Source organism: Eleginops maclovinus, chromosome 5, assembly GCF_036324505.1.
Source record: "Eleginops maclovinus isolate JMC-PN-2008 ecotype Puerto Natales chromosome 5, JC_Emac_rtc_rv5, whole genome shotgun sequence".
In the NCBI taxonomy this organism is placed as follows: Eukaryota; Metazoa; Chordata; class Actinopteri; order Perciformes; family Eleginopidae; genus Eleginops; species Eleginops maclovinus.
The window spans coordinates 26,411,907-26,429,201 of NC_086353.1; the positions used below are offsets into that span (position 1 = coordinate 26,411,907).

Consider the following 17,295-nt stretch of genomic DNA (forward strand, 5'->3'; position numbering starts at 1 on the left):
GTAATATGTGAAAATAAAACAAATTGAGAATATATTGTTGAGATAATTTTTCTTTTTAACTTAACATTTGGTGATATGCTGTATAAGTGTTTGATTTGATTGCTCATATTGTTCATACAAATGTCACAATGAGAAGTGTTCATCATAAGAAAATCAAGTTCCCCTTTCAAAATAAAATACATATATGATGTGATATGATATAATTTCATGTAATTCTAAGGATCACCCTGAAAAGACTTCAAACTCAGTGTTTGTCCAGATCAATGATTTCATTCTAATTTAATCTGATGGTGGTGTCTGTCTACAGTCCTTGCTTCATGCCTCAGCATTTAAATGGAACTGATGTAATATATAATTATCAGTGACATGTTCCAGTGTTACTGTGTAGAAACATCCTGTTGGGGAACAGCAGCGTTACACAACAGGCTTACACACAGGATGCTCTCAGACATTTATTTCCATTGACGCAGCTCGTGAAAAGTGGAAAAGTGTCAACACTGACAGAGCATTCGGCTGCAAAAAAATATAGTACATATAAAATATGACATGTGACATCCTAACAGAACAAATGAGTTGATTATTTAAACAAATCATCTTAAAACCTTCATCCTTCTTCCAGTCTATAACTGTTATATACAGTATATCATAAATCATCTTTAGACATTTCATGTACGTCTTAAACTCAACTTCAATCTAGCTGTGTGTTATTTCAGCCATTATCGAGGTGCTCCTTAATTTCTTTTTTACAAATGAACTAAAAACAAATGAATTAACGTAGCACAGAGTGTACAGTGTGTATATGAGCCTCACACACAGTCAGGCTTTCACAATCTGCTTAGAGTGCACGTAATTCTGCCGAAGTGAAATTTGACAAAAAACACGAATGGGAAATAAGTTTTCTTTAAATATGCCGGTGCAAAGTAGCTGACCCCTGAATGAGCCTTACACATGTTTCATGAGAGGCCGCTACACATCTGTCAGTGTGAGATCAGGGGTGCCTTCAAATACCCATACCACCAAAAAATTTGAAACTCAGAATGCCAAAAAGGAAAGGTTGATGTGAAGCATGTGGTGAGTTTGCAGTGTGTCTGCTTCCTGCGTACACACTCTGTACGGACACCTGAGCACACAGAGGCAGTATGAGATTTGGAATGCAGCCCAGGAGGAATGTTCTCTAATGCCGGAGCCATGCTGGGCACATCAGTTACAAACTTTGGCCAGTTCATTTCTCATGATGTAACGATACAGGTGTAAGATGGAGAGGTTATTTTCACACATCTTTTCCTGCTGGATAATTAAAAATATAAATCATATAGAACCAGGAAACCCCTGACCATGACTCCCAGCTTCCCGTTTGGTTAGAATAGAAAACATCTGTGTGTGTGGGGAAATGGAATCAAGCGTGCTGCCGTCATGACACTTGCACAAAGCTTCAGCCTCTTCAGTGTCTGGTGTTTAAGGTGAGTAGGTTTCAGTAAGCATGTGTGAATGAGGGGGGGGGGGGGATTTGACAAAGAGAGAAAGTCACTTAAAGATAAACAAAAATACGATTTCGATTAGGACCTATATATCTATAACAGTATATTGCCGAGCATCTGTAGGTTTAATATCACTGATTGCACAGCTGAATGAACGGGGGTCTACAGTCTACATGTACAGAGGGTGAGGTAGGCATCACTGAGGAGGAGGAGGAGGCGGCGGGGGAGGAGGGAGGTCAGAGAAATGTGGAGGCCAGCGAGGAGAGGAGAAAGACGGATTGAAGAAAGAGTGAGGTGGGGGAGGAGGAGGGTACATGGGGAAGTTGGGTGGGGGAAAGAAGTGAGGATGAGGAAGTGGATGAGGAGGGTAAGGACAGGGAGGGGGGAGGTACATGGGGGGCAAGTGTGTGTGTCTGGGTGTGTGTGGAGGGGCTGTGTGGCTGAACGCTGGCTGTTTATTCCTCGGGTTGTGATGCCTGAGGGGAGCCCCTGCATGTCTTGGTGGGAAACCCCTGACGTTCTGTGGCTGCTGATGCTGCGGCTGATGCTGCTGCAAGGGGTTCTGGGCAACATGGGCAGGATTATCTGGAGAGGAAAGAAGAAGTTGTAAAAAGAGTTGTGATAGATGGATGTCAATCAAATTCTACGTGAGGGATTAACATTTCCCCAGCTCCCATGAGGTACGCGTCATTTTAGTGCACAACTGTCATTCTTTTCGTCTTTATAACTGGAGCTTTATGGCCTAAGAGAGAGATAGACCCAGAGAAAGAGAGGCAAGTGTGGGGATATTGTTCAGTACAGCAGCTGTCGTCCATGGCGTCTACCAGCTGGACCAGGAGTGAGCTAGGCTAACCAAGCTAACACCTTTTATATTCTATTTGATATTCTACCAGGAGCATAATGGTCTAAGCAATAAAGGCTGTTTGCTATAAATGATCCTTTCAACCTTTCCTTTAAATCAGCACCAAAAGCATCCCAACATCAGTGACTGTGTGCAGCTACCTGGTTGGTTATTGGGCCTCTTCTTCCGGGCGTTCTTCCCTTTCCTCTTCGCTTCTTGTTCCTTCTCGTCATCACTGTAATCTAAAGCCTGAGAAGAGAACCGAGGAGAGCAGAGTGGAAACTACGGATTAACTTCACTTGTTAACAGGAGTTTAACCGTTTCAACTGATTTGACCTGTTTTATGACTTCTGAAACGCAGGACAGTCCCCACACGATATGAGGGAATGTTATTAGCTGATAAACATGTTTCAGCATTTATATGTAGTCTGATTTGTGCAAATATAACAAAGGAAATGATCCTAGTGACGTGCTAAATGAACAAACAAATATTTGTATTGTCCAGTATGTAGCCAATGCTAATTGTTAATATTTGAAGCCAGTGTAGTTTCTGCACCTGTTTCCGAGTACAGTAGAGGCTAACTGTAGCTTGAGTTGATCACACACTGATGTTTAAACAGTGTGTGTGCTTACCTCTGCTGGTGGTTCCTGGTCGTTCTTCCATGATGCATCAGATCCCTTAAAGCTTAAGCAAAAACATTTAATGCAAGTTAGGTTTGGTGAGGAGCAAACTTCACTTCAACGTATCAAAAGTGATGGCTTCTTAAAAAAAAAACAAGGATGATACGATGGTAATTAGATTTCAGGCCTTTCCCTAACATCACCTCAGCCTTCTGAAAGTCTGGACTTTAAAGAGCAACTTACACTTGGAGCTGTTGAGTGAGGATGTACTTTGCGTATTCTTTGATGGAAGGTGTGTAATACAGAGTCAGTCCCTGGGTCAGGCCCTTGCTTTTTATCTGCTCCTCAGAGCTGAAACGCAGGATGTACAGCGGGCTGGAGACAGGGCCAAACACCTCGAACACCTAAACACAGGAACAGAACATGAGCATGCAGAAACACACTGATGACATCACACACCCCTGGTCAGAGGTAAAGAGAGACACACACACACAGACACACACCTTGCCAACAGCCAGCCTATCAGAAGTGAAGATGACACTGTCGTCAGTCAGAGGGGGTGTGTCCTTCAGAGACTGGATTATCACTGCAGAGACAGGGCAGAGATGAACATCACAAAACTCCACTTCAAGGTTTCATAAAAAAAAACAAAAAACGGTCTTATGTCCTTTTATAACTGCTTTTCCCCAACCTCAGTGAAAATGACATGGGTTTTAGGAAAAGATGAGTCATCAGGACTTAGGAAAAGACCCCTGAGGTGCATGGAGAATTCAACTGCACGTACACTAGGCAACGTAATTACGATCCAACGAAGCATGTATTTGATGATTGTCTTTCGCGGGGAAACCACATTTTACTGTACATGGAACTTCTAGCTATTTCACCCCGTGCGTTATTATCCTTTTATAAACATGGACAACAGTGAAAAGTATTTTTAAAGACATCCATTCAAATCAAGAAAGGAGAGTGAAAAAAAGCGTGTTAACTCGTATTAATCAACATGAATCCTGAAGTATGATAGAATCAAACTATTTGAGTATGATAGTTTGTTACATCTCCACACAAACTATTGTGCATATCAAAAATTCAAACATGATAGATAAAAAAATAATGTGTGTGTGATTTTGGGAAGGGAGGCATGGGGGAGGTGTTGTCCTTGTTTGTTTGTTAATTTGTTTCGAAAACACGAGTGGGGATGAACTACAACTTAATGACCAAACATTGCTCCATTGTGGGAAAGGAGTATCTCCCTTTCTTTTTTAAAGGATGTAAGTGTATATTATGTAAAAGGAGATATTTAAGGAAGCATTTAAGCTCCTTTCCCATCCTACAGAATCCAAACAGACCTCATCATGGCTGCCACTTTGGTACTTCAAACCCGTAGGAACCTTCCTAAGCAGAATAAAAAGATTTGACCACAACCCCAGTATTATCTTCATCAGAAGAGCTGAGTTTTCCCACCTCTTTAGAAATCACACAGTTTGTGTTGCAGTGTGACCTCAGCGTGTGTCCATACTTACCAAGTTGCTGCAGAATACTGGAAACTGTGCCTACAGGCTGCAGCTCGGCATCTTCCGGTAAGGACACCAACACCTCCTCCACTGCTGGCAGCTCCTGCACACAGACACAATGTCAGCTTTTGCTCTGGTAGGAAGGTACGTTTGTTGACACAATATCCCCAATAACCTGGAAATGTTGAGTTCACCAAAGTTTTAGGATAGAAATGTATAGTTCAGGTCCCCAGCACATAGAAACTGCCAGATGCTGACTTGCACACGTAGGGCAATTTGCTCAATTACCATAACTTTCGTTAGTAAGAATCAATTAGCATTAGATGGCTGAATGGCTTGGCAGATTTGGACAATTTTGGAGTTATTGAGAGTGCTGAATCCATTTCTGACATTTCATTATCAGGATCCTAAATTGCAGAAAGTTGCCATTAGTGTATTCTCGGTGGGCTGATTTTGATGAATTTGATCCTTTTTGTAGTTTTAGTGGACTCATTTGAATTGGACTGATTGCTTATTTATTTGAAAATAACATTGTCCACAGTAGAGGTTATCATTTTCATCAAGAATTAGTGTCAGAAATGGATCCAGCATCCTCAAAAAAACCCGAAACCACTCCAAATTATTCCAAAATAGGCCAAGCCATTTTAAACTATTGTCCACATATTGGCTATAATGCCAACTAATGCTAATTAATACAACTTATACTCATTTTGCAAATTGCTCAACATTATTTATTTGTTTATTCCACACATGGCAGTTATTTTAAAACAAAACATGTACACTTAACACACATTTTATAACACATGGTGGAAAGGAGCAGGGAGGAGAAAATCTTATTTAACCTGCCCCTTATAAAAATCAAATCATAAAAAATCAAATAACCATAAAACAAAGCAAATATTCTGTCAGTCACAGTTGCTTACAAATACCTACAGAAACACAAAACCACATCACAATCAAAAGTCTACTTTATTTCTTTTCTGATTACTTTTTCTTTATACATTTTCTTAAACTTAAAAATGTTCACATCAGCCTTTAAATCGCTCGTCAAACAATTCCACCTTTTTATGCCAACTACAGAGACACACGTGCTTTAAAGTAGTATGTGCAAACTGATGCACCAGGCTGTTTCTATGTGCCAGGGACCCGTACTATACATTTCTAACATCAAACCTTGGTTTACTCTATTTTTCCGGGTTCACCGTGCTGGCAAGTAGACTTTTCGGTTTTCAACATGAATGCACAAGCCAGAAGTTAATAACTCACATTAGGCTACAAATGGAAAATATCCCCTGGCTTCGGATAACCACCGCCTAATGACGCGTTCTAGTCTCATTAAGAAACGTATAAACAACGCCTGGTTCTGACACATTGAAGCTTCAGACATCTACCAGGGGGGTATTTACTCGGGCTGCCGTCCATCAAGATTTTTCTAGCGTACCAATCGTCACTGCAGGCCCTTAGTCGACTTATTGTCTCACCTTTAAGATATATAATGATTATTAATATTATTCATTTTTCCTCACAAAACTGTTACGGTTCCAGGGCTGAGAAAGATCATTATTAGGATCGTCCTGGTACGTTGAGTTTCATATTAAAGATAATATAAAACTGTAAAATTGAAAATTGAATTACAAGTTGACACGTTGAAACCGCATGTGAGATGTGGAAAAATATTTTGTTTGTATCAACCACAGACACTATTTCAGGCCTCTAACCAAAATCACAAATGTTGACTTTGGAACGAGGAAACCAGAAGTGGTAAAATGCTTACTAATTTCTGGGTTTTGAGGACTCATTCCTTTAATACTTTATGCAGGCCAAGCTGTTCCACTACGATTCACTGTAAACACAACCAACTGAAAACGAGGAACGGGAAGTCTAAAACTATAAACACACAACCACAGACTGACCTCCAGCAGGACTTCATCTCTGGTTCTGATGGGCGCTGGTTGGCTGAAACCCTCGTCATCGTCTTCATCCGCCAAAACAGGTGCAGATGGAGAAGAGGATGACGAGGAGGAGGAGGAGGAAGAAGAGGAGGAGGATGAAGAGCTGTCACTGGGGAGGGGAAAGGAAGAGCATCAGAGGGAGTTCATCATTTCCATTCCCTTACAAGCAGCTCAAATACACTAATAACCAGCATTTTCTCCAACTGATGTGTGTGTGTGTGTGTGTGTGCGTTGGTATTCCGGCTTATGGGGACATTTTATCAGACTACGTTCTCACATTGGCGGGATACCAGGGGATTATGAATCCCATAATTCAAAGAGTGTAGAAGCATTCAGGAGGCCGCCATTAAGCTTCCCGCACTTTTTCTCCCCTAAGTACGGAGACATGACATTTTTGTGTTTCACACACAAAGTCACACAGACTTTTCTTCGCCCCACTTGGGTTCATACACAATTTCCCGCCACCCCACACACAAAATGAGCACAATTAATCAGCTGAGCGCTTCAGTGACGTTCTACTCAGTGATCTACTCGATCATTACGGGGATTTAATGAGAAAGAAGAAAAAGAGGTAAGGAACAATTGTTTGATTACTAGTTTTAGTTTGTTTATTGTAAATTTGCTGCATTTCATTCTCTTCTACCAAGCTGACAAACATAAATATCAACAGTAACTGCCATCTTTTTGGTGAAATAGGCTAACTACAAACTGCCACCTCAGCTAAAGACTGAATAAAAGCATACAAGTTAAGATATTTTCCGAATGGGAAAAGCTTTGAAATCGCGTCGGGTTTGCTCAACGGGCCTTAAAATTCAAAACCAAGCCGGCCGAACCACGGGTAATGTAGCCCAGACTCAGCGCCTCTGGCCCGGTCCATTTCTCTAATTCACTTGTTTTGTTCATCTGATCGGCGCTCGCTCTCTTTAATGATTTTCAAAGTCTCTCTCTCCATTCACTCTGTACCTCGCTCACCCAAACAAAATATCTGAACCACCAGCGCGTCCCCGTCGAGTAATTGATTAACTGTACATCCCAGACATGTGTAGATAAATTAAGCTTTTCGAACGTATGTTGTTTGTGAGGTGAAGCGTCGTGGTGAGAAACGTCTTTAAAGTAACATCGGTTCAGCTGAAGTTCACGTCGGATCAAGCTGCAGCGAGGAGGGGGGACAGTGAGCGACGTGGAGGTAAATGAAGAAATGACATGTTATTTTCTGATTATCAAACATTCAGCGAATGACTGATGTGGAAGTAGACATTGTGGTAAAGGAAAACAAGCGCCAGAATGGACCTAGGGTCTTTTTGTGAATGTACCGGAGTCAAACATTCCATTAAAAGCATAATTACGCTGGGAACGCCATTTTTGAGATTGAGCGTATACGTTTTCGGGTCCAATTGCCTTTTGAATGGGAAGCTAGGGGCACTTTCAACTGTCGCGTCAAAATCGCTACTTTTAAAAGACTCAGAAGGCTCGACACAACATGAAACTTTCCCCGTAGTATAATGAGGGTCTTAACATACAAAACGAGGCATTGCCCAATTCATAAGTGTACAGATGGTTTATTAAAAATGACTGTTTATACAGATGATACAACTCAACCACACAGAGTCCTTTGCCGGTCGGAGCCATCTTGGTTACTGTAATCCCTTGAGTAGATTGACGGCTCTGACCGGCAAAGGACTCATTTGTCCAGGTTAAATGCTTCATCAAAAGCGAAGTCCAGTTGACCTGATTCAAGTACCTAGAGAAACATGTTTAATGTTGAGAGAGAATGTCTGAATTGACTTGGCCATGACATATAGCTCACTCAACAGTTTCAGTGTTAAAAGGAATGCCAAATGTGACACGGCATTTACTAAAGCTTGTTTGAAATGTTATGTTATTATCTGGACATTATTACAGCAAACACGACTGAGAGGAGGAGGAGGAGAAAGACTCCTGACCAAGATGCGCTGGAACATATTGTTCAAGGACAGGATAAAGCCTTCCTAGAGGGAAAGCTTATTAGGCAAGTTTTTCGATCCAGCATATTGTTTGTTTCTCCTAGTGTAGTCACCTTAAAATTTTAGCCCGGTGTAAAAGTGAGGAATTAATATAAGTTAATTCCTAATAGTTAGTTAAAAAAATCAGAAAGGCTATTAATACTGAGAGTAATTGATTTAAATTAAAGAAGATGAATAGTTTATCGAAGCTCATCCACCCTCATCCTCAATACACACTGTCCCAGGGATGTGACCTTAGCCACTCCCCTACCCCACATTCACACACAACACCTCCACATGAGGGTGAGTAGATAATGATTAAACTTTCATTTAAACTATTTATTTAATATCTCTTTGAAAATAGAGCCACACATGAGAGTGGTTACTCGAGCTCATGTTGATGTTTCTTTTCTTTTCTTCAGGGAGAGGTGTGTTTACAAGAGAGTACCATGAACCAAAAAGTTTTGTGGTGGAGTACCGTGGAGTTTTCTCTCGGAGTGAAGGGGCGGATGACAAAAACAACAAATATGCATTTGATTTCATGTGGAATGGGAAGAAGTATTGGTAAGTATCCTGCTTGGTTATTTACCAAAATGACCAAAAAAGAGTATTACTTGTCTGGAGAGAAGTTGTCAGTTTTTTTATTTATGGGTTGGCATGTGGTTACATATTTGCATTTGTGAAAGCCGACTCCGAGGCGGGGTACAGGCGGTGCGACGCGCCTGTTCGTGCCGCACAGAGTGAAAAAATCTCAACTTTTTCGAATGGAGCAGGCGCACCACATGTCATGTGATAAGAATTAGCCAATAATTTCCACCGACTTGCATCTCTAGCAGAAGCATGCCATCCGGCTCTCTGTGGTTGCCAACTCTGACCTCTCTCTTGACAAGTAGCAACTAATCTCCCAATCAAGACCAAGCTCTCTACTCAATAGCTACTTAACTACTAGCAACTTTCAGCAGCAGTCGTGTGACTGCAGTATCACTTTTAAGTATGTAACCCCAAGCCAAGTTTTTTTGTGGTCTATTTATCTCACAGCATAAATGCTTCAAAACAAAACGGAACACTGGGATGACTAGTGAATGGTGATCATGTACATCATAACTGCAAAGTCAAAAGAATAATGGTCAACGGGAGGCCACATTTGTGCCTATTTGCTGTCAGGGAAATTTTTCCAGGAGAGGAGATAACATTTAAATAAGGCTGATTCCTCTTGGCAGTGGCACTCAATGGTGAGTTTAGGTTCTCATTTTCTCTTAACTTTTTCACTTTTGGCATGCCTACAACTGAAGCACAACCATACTGATGTGCAGTACAACAGTATTACCTTGAGATTGATATTTAATTAATGAATATTGAACAGGTTCACAGCATTAGGTGGAGTAGATGGTCAGCTGGGTCATTGTAGGAACGTGCACATGACTAATTTTTCCTGTCTTCTTTTTAATGACCACTAAGTGATAGCATGATGAGACAACACTACATTTCCTCCAATGCAGGCACCCTGTGAAGCACTATGTGACCTGAAGGTCAATGAAAGTGAACCAGCACCAGAAAAGGCAAGTCGCGCTTTGTGCCATCACAGTTACTTGCTTCAATATATTAGAAATGCTTTTCATCCTTAAGTCTTTATTATAGGCTCATTATTCCGGTCTTCCTTCTACTCTGCTGACTATTGACTGACATTTCTGCAATAAACATAGCCAGTGTCAAAACCCACGGTTTGTGGAATGAAAGAGAATTGTTTCTGCTCAAAGTAATCTCATATTTGTTCCTGTCATTGACTCATACACAGGAAGCCACGGGTGGAAATGATGACCAAATGACAGGGGTCAGTTCCAGTCCTGAAATATCAAAGGATGACTCTGTAAGTTGACTATATTCTTGTGATGTCATGCTTTAACATCCAATCATAATTCTGTTGTGTTTGAGGAAATGACAGTGCTCAGGAATCCAGGACACTGTTGAATGTTGTTAAGTACCTGACACAGCACAGGACTGTGAGGACACAGTGTCCTGCGAGGACCAGAACAACATTTGTGTGTGTTAGATGTTCACCTGACACACCTGAATTATGAGGAAACCTTTTCTCACCAGTCCCCTCCCCCACCTACATGTTGATCAGGCAGCAAACTGGGCTGTGTGTCAGATGTTCACCTGACACACCTGAATTATGAGGACACCTTTTCTGACAAAGCCCCTTATACATTCCTTCACATATTGGGATGCACAAGTTGGTTATGTATTATATTAGAGATTATATTAAAGGTTTCCATGATCATAGAGGTTCTGCAAAACTCATGGAATATCAAATACTTTTCTACCCCTTGAAAGTCATGAATTTAATGAAATCTTCTCTAAAAGTCACATCAGTCAGTCATTTTTTGGCTCTATGTTGTTACAGTTATCCATCACCTTTGAAGTGAATATTATATTCTATTTATTCAAGATATATTTGTTTTTCAATTTTGATATTTTTTAAGATTTAATGTTAGTTTAACATTATGGACATGTGCTTAATCCATATATTCTAGTGTAGTCTATGGTTAAATCTATTTATTCCACATTTCCAATTTTGTTTAAAATGTGTATGATTTCTTTTTTTAACAGTCATTTATTATTGGTTTTTCAGTGCCACCATATACTTGCTTGTGCAGCTCAATGATTTGGACAACTGTGTGGATTGCAGTGGATCTTTCACCCCTTTCAGATGGCTTGGTTACACATGCAAATGTTGGTATTTATGTCACTCAAATGCAGTTTTTGTTGTCAATGTTTAGTGTAGTTATTTATGTTAAACTAAAACAAAAGCACCAGCACAACTTGCTAACTTTTCATTTCAATGTGCTTTTACTGTGTTCAAGATCATGGCACAAATCCTGCTTTCTCAAGATGAATTCATCACTGGTATGTTCATTGTCTTTTATACCATTTTAACTGACTTTGAAATGTTTGTGCTGCATTGTGACATACAGTAATAGATTCTTTTGGTTTAATATAAAGCTTTCTTTTTTGATTAAAGCAGTGGAACGATTCACAAAACTCTGCACAAAAGAATGGGCAGGACAAGTCTCACACACTGCACTGGCTACTTTGAGCAAGTCAAAGTTCAATAAACCATCCACCATACCATTCACAGAGGATGTTCAACTTTTGCACAAGTACCTGTAGGAGAAATTGGCTGGCGCCTTTGAAAACCTGAAAGAGCATCAGTCTCCTCATGCGTACGCAGAACTTGCTAGGGTGACACTTGCTCAAACAATCCTCTTTAATAAACGCTGTGCAGGAAAAGTCTCAAAAATGACACTTCAGTCCTTCAAGAAAAGAGACCAAACTGAGCTTCATGGTGACCTAGCTGCTAGCCTGTCACCGTTTGAACAAAAGCTAGCCAGACACTTCAGCAGGGTGGAAATCATGGGCAAAAGAGGGAGGAAAGTTGCTGTTTTATTAAACCCTGAAGTTGTTAGTGCAGTAACGGTCCTTGCAGAGAAGAGGGACACATGTAATGTGCACAAGGATAATCCCTTCCTATTTGGACGGCCACAGTGCCCCTACACGAGCTACTACAGAGGACAGGACTGCATGAGACTATTTGCACGTATGTGTGGTGCAAAAAATCCTGAAAATCTGAGGTCTACACATCTTCGCAAGCACATTGCAACATTGTCCCAAATCCTCAACCTCAAGAATAATGAGCTGGACCAACTTGCCAACTTTTTGGGCCACGATATACGGGTCCACAGAGAATTGTATTGTCTGCCGGAGTCAACTATAGAAGTTGCAGAAATCTCAAAGCTTCTTCTTGCAATGGAGAAAGGAACTCTTTGAGAATTGCAGGGAAAGTCTGCTATATCACAGGCAATACTACTGTGCTGCATGTGTTCCACTTGGGGAGGAAGCAGATATAGCGCTGCCAGTGAAAGGGACTTTACTCAGTATATGTTCAATGTTTTTAGATAAATTTGCCTCTACCTTTAATACGGATCCATATTGTAGTATTATAGTATACGTTTTCAATGGGTTTATCATAGTGGTGCACGATATATCGACCGCCGATATATCATATATAATATAATATAATTTTTTTACACATCGGTATCGTTCCGGTGTCAAAATAGGGCCGATGTGAACAGGCCGATAACTATTCCTGTGTATTTGAAGTGTGTGTAGGCTTTGATGTGAGTGCGGGGCGGGGATGTTTGTTTTTGCACGAGCGCATACATTTACACGTCACATGATGTGTCGAAGTATGTGCTGGAGGCAACAAAAAAAGTCAGTTTGACTTTGCCTTTGGTGAGGGAGCAGCGATGTCGTCTGTTTGGTCGTTCTCCAAAATGTATGAAGAGGATCCTCACTATGCTGTATGCAATGATTGTGAGGGCCGGGTGATGCGAGGGGCAGTGCGTGTCAAATTGTTCAATACGACCAATTTGATGACCCACTTAAAAAACAAGCATCCTGAAGCCTACAAAGAATATGAGAAACTAGCCAATGCTAACAAGCAGCGGAAGAAAGCTACGGCAGCTACACCAGTCGGTAACCCCATAGAACAAGCACTGGAAAAGACCAAGAATTTCCACAAGAAGCACCTGAAGCAAAAGGCATTGAGCATGGCAACAACAAAGATGATCGCTGTTGATGACCAACCGTTTTCAGCAGTGGAAGACGAAGGATTCAGCGAGGTGATTGAGGTCGCTGAGCACAAGATTCGAAACCACTTTCTCCGAGCAACTCTACTACTTGGCAACAATCCCAGATACAAACATCGCTACTTTGACGCAGACTTCAAGCAAGTGGCAAAAAACAAGCTAGAGAAAGAAGTGAACAACATGACAGCGTCAGCGACGACCAGCGCCAGTGCCACAGATGAGCCTACACCAGACGCAGAAGACGCTGAGCCAGAAGAAAAGAGAATGTGTACGCCAAGTGAAGGGCATTCGTTCCTGGACATGTTCGATGAAATTCTGGAGGAAAAGGAGCAGGATGAACAGGTCTAACGAGTGTGCAGGTAGGCTACTAGGTTAATATACTATTTGAATCAGATAATCTTTTAATAGTCTTGTATTCAAATTAGGTATTTCACATTTCTTTGTGTGATCAGATCATTTATTGACAGTCAAATCTCATGAAAAACTGCGGTCCATAGTTATTATTGAACTTGTAGGATTGCTGGTGCACACCACGGCTAACATGGGTGCATCTCAATAGTCTGTCTTTTCTCCGTTATGAGATAGTGTAATGGGTGCATCTCAATAGTCTGTCTTTTCTAAAATTCAGTGATAGGCCTGTAAAGGGTCTACTGGGCAGACCAATGATGGGGTAGGTGCTCTCTCCAGTGGATAGATGGTGAAACAATCTTATCAATTGGCTACTACATTGAAATGACTAGGCCTACATATACTGGGACCTGTACAGTTTTCTGAATTCAGAGTTTTGGCCTCACAAGAAAAAATGATAATTGAATGAACAGTTATTTTATTTCATTTGGTGTCATGAATGCAAATGTTGAATAATAATTTCCTGATGATTTGCCAGAGATGTATATGTATACACTTGACTGGTCTATATTTCTTTTAGGTGCATGGTTACCTGAGTGAGCCCACCATCCCCAGAAACGTGAGCCCGCTGCAGTACTGGCAAAGAAACATGACCCGCTTCCCTGCCCTCACCCCAGTAGCACGCAAGTACCTGTCCACTCCTTGCACTAGCGTGGATAGTGAACGTCTATTATCTGCCGCTTCAAATGTTGTCAGCGAAAAGAGAAATAGGATCGGTACAGAGAGAGCAGAAATGCTCCTGTTTGCTAGGTACAACATTCATCTGCTGCCAAAGCCTGGGAAGGCCAAGGGTTAGGCCTAACCCTAACGCTAAAGTACTGGGCAGTTACTGTAGAAGACTGTAAAAGCCAGTGTCTGTTCAGTCCAGTTTATTCTGGCTCCATTTTCACATTTTACCTTATCAATGCTTATATATATATATATCAATACTTTTGGCTTTGGCCATTTAAGGCCTACTACTGTACGTTAAAGTTTTGAACTGTTGTACAATGTTCACAGAATACAGTGACCTGGTCTCAAGTGAGTTAGATGTTTATTGAGAATACTCAGGGTTGGCTTATTTATAGTGTCAGTTTAGGACACACTTGTGTCCTTTGTAAAAATGTATTTTTATATAAACAAATATTTTTAATTAACATGTTTTGGTCTTAAATTGTTTCAAAATATCAGTCATTTCTGAAAATAAATTACAAAAGCAAAAAAAAAAGTGTTTTGGAAAATAGCTCTTTATTTGATTATCCAAAAAAGTGTTTTCTATACAGAGATATCGACATTGGTAAATATCGGTATCGGCCACAACAGCAATATTAATATTGGTTATCGGTATCGGACACAATCTTCACATCGGTGCATCACTATGACTGAGGTACCCGGTCCAGCTTGCTTCACTCTCCTTGTGCCCAAGTTGATCAGCCATCAGGAATATTAATATAATATCTGCCAATGTCCAGTTAAGCCAGCGTGGTCCTCACAAACAAGGGTTTTTCCTGATTATGTGTGTGTATGGGTTACGTCCCAATAAACAAGGGAGGTCCTCATAAGTCACCATTGTGCTAGGAAACGCCTCCTCCCACCCCGTCCTCATAATCCAGTCAAATGTTAGATTTTCTTTTCTTTGGATTCTTTGACAATATTTGAATTCTAAGTAGACAGGAATTAAAAAAATAAAAATAAACCACTGCTGGGCTGGTATGGGTCAAATGTCCTTGTAAACCACCCATACCTGTGTGTGTGTGTGTGTGTGTGTTTACCTGTCTGAATCGCCTGACTCCTCGGTCTTGAACACACTCCGTAAGGAAAGTGTTGCTGTCGTTTCCTCCATCTGTACCTCTGTGTTTGATATGTCTGAGTTGCCGGGGGTTACGATGGGATCTTCTAGTTGCGGTGTCACGGTAACCTCCATCTCCTCTTCCTTCTCCACATGTGCTGGCAGCGTCCCTCCATTCTCCTCTGGTATTTTTTCCTCCATCTGAAAAACAGAAATGTTAGGAATCGATGAAGGCAGTTGGTATAAAAGAATCTCTAAGACAGTTAATCATTTGGTAAATTAACATATCTTCATCCGAAACAAATTTATCATCAGTGTTGGAAAGTAACTAAGGATATTTACTCAAGTATTGTACTTAACTACTATTTTGAGTAATGTGAGTATTTCCACTGAATGCTACTTTAAACTTCTAATCTGCTACATTTCAAAGGCAAATATCGTACTTTTTACTCCATTATATTTATCATAACAGTCACTAGCTACTTTGTAAATAATAAAACACATACATGCAGTCCTGTACTACTGACCTAAACAGTACTTAACTGCCTAAATTGCTTCACATTGACCAACTACACTACTAAAAGGCTCTTACATGTAAAAACAGGATAATAGAAATAGCCATAATAATATATTGCTGTGAAAAAGACCCATCCTACATAATGACTACTTTGACTTTTAATACTTGAAGCACATTTAGCTGATTATACTTCTGCACTTTGTATTATTCTGAAATGGGGCATAGTACAGAATGAGTACTTTTTTTTAAGGAGTACTTAAAGAAGATATTATTTGTACTTTTACTTAAGTAAAGGATATGAGTACTTCTCCAACACTTTTTAATCGCACATTAACGTTTAAACATGAAGCAAGTGACTGATTAAAAGGGTGACACATTAGTGACGTTCACCTACACTGTCCAAGCCTGACAATATACACTGTGAAATAATGTGATTAGAGGGATCCCTTACCATCCCATAGCACACGTGTTAACAGGTAAACATGACCAGTGTTGTCCTTTTATTAAAAACTAACGCATGTCAGCTTAACAATTACTTCAAATACGAACCTAGAAAAAGTAGTCAAAGAGTGAAATGATAGTATGGACACACTATCATTAATGTTTAGCTAATTTAGCTCCACGCTCGAGTCAGTTAGCCAAGTAACGTTCGCTAACGAGCTAACAGTGGCTAAATGCGTTGAATTTAGGTGACGAAGTGTGCTGGACCCCCAAAGCGGCAAGAAGGTATTATGCCAAACAGACTCCTTTTCAGCGACAATGAGCAGAGTAACAAAGAGTTTGTAAAAAGTAATACCTGTATGTTGCTGTTGCTCCTGGTCGTGAACTACGAAGTACCTCATGTGACTCCTACCAGTGTAAAGTCCTCTAACACGAACAAAACTACTTCCGCTCAAACCTTCAAAATATTAGTACAATACAAGATTGCGTTAAAGTCCTGACAATAACACCACTAGTTTGTCATGTTATTAAAATGCATGAATCACATAACTGCAAACTCATAACTAGGTTTTAATTTAAATCATTATCTGTTGAAACCATTCTGATATTTACCTTCTTATGATTGTAAATCACGAAAAGTGTTGTTCCTACTTTTTATTCTGAAGGCAACACTCTTGGGTTCCGGTGCTAGATGTTGCTCTCTGTGAGCTTGCCACAGCTGAACCGTCTCCATCCACAACACGTGGGGTTGTGTTTTTCCGGGTGTGCGCACGGCTGTTATGCAGAGCGAAAGAATCTGGCAGAAGTGTTTGTAAATAAAACACACAAATTGAAAATGAATTTAAATTCAAAGATTGTTTGCAATAAATACAATCATATCTATAAACAATGTATGCCCACTAAAACAGCATTTGTTAATTATTCTATTCTGTAAGCCTAGCCTATAATATAAGAGGACACATTGTTGTTAGCAAATATCTTGGATTCTTCTTTTCTAGGGTCACGTTGTGTTGTCTTACATCATGCACTTAAGTAAAACATATGTAGTTTATATTTAATTTCCCTTTTCTTTGTTTGCTTTGCATTTAATGTTAGGTTATTCAAAAGTAACGGAATGTAATCAGGTT

The 17,295-nt window shown here is 40.3% G+C and overlaps 1 protein-coding gene across 2 annotated transcripts; it reads right to left on the bottom strand.

The window, feature by feature from the left end:
• Nucleotides 1-291: 291 nt before the first annotated feature.
• naf1 (nuclear assembly factor 1 homolog (S. cerevisiae)) lies at nucleotides 292-16,857 on the bottom strand. Of its 2 annotated transcripts, XM_063882743.1 has the most exons (10): nucleotides 16,781-16,857; nucleotides 16,524-16,625; nucleotides 15,194-15,411; nucleotides 6,365-6,512; nucleotides 4,461-4,554; nucleotides 3,444-3,526; nucleotides 3,184-3,344; nucleotides 2,953-3,004; nucleotides 2,481-2,568; nucleotides 292-2,063 (listed from the first exon to the last, which is right to left on the bottom strand). In XM_063882743.1, exons 3-10 carry the CDS (start codon nucleotides 15,409-15,411, stop codon nucleotides 1,675-1,677), a joined length of 1,233 nt encoding a protein of 410 aa, XP_063738813.1. In that variant the 5' UTR covers nucleotides 16,524-16,625; nucleotides 16,781-16,857; the 3' UTR covers nucleotides 292-1,674. The 2 variants fall into 2 exon arrangements, with proteins under 2 accessions (XP_063738813.1, XP_063738812.1); XM_063882742.1 differs by lacking the exons at nucleotides 16,524-16,625; nucleotides 16,781-16,857 and adding an exon at nucleotides 16,179-16,444.
• Between the last annotated feature and the right edge of the window lie 438 nt (nucleotides 16,858-17,295).

Coding starts and splice junctions, on each gene's coding strand:
- naf1 (XM_063882742.1), bottom strand. Junction 3,527..4,460: donor CAGTATTCTGCAGCAACTTG/GTAAGTATGGAC, acceptor CTGTCTCTGCAG/TGATAATCCAGTCTCTGAAG. Junction 2,064..2,480: donor GAGGCCCAATAACCAACCAG/GTAGCTGCACAC, acceptor TTTCCTCTCCAG/ATAATCCTGCCCATGTTGCC.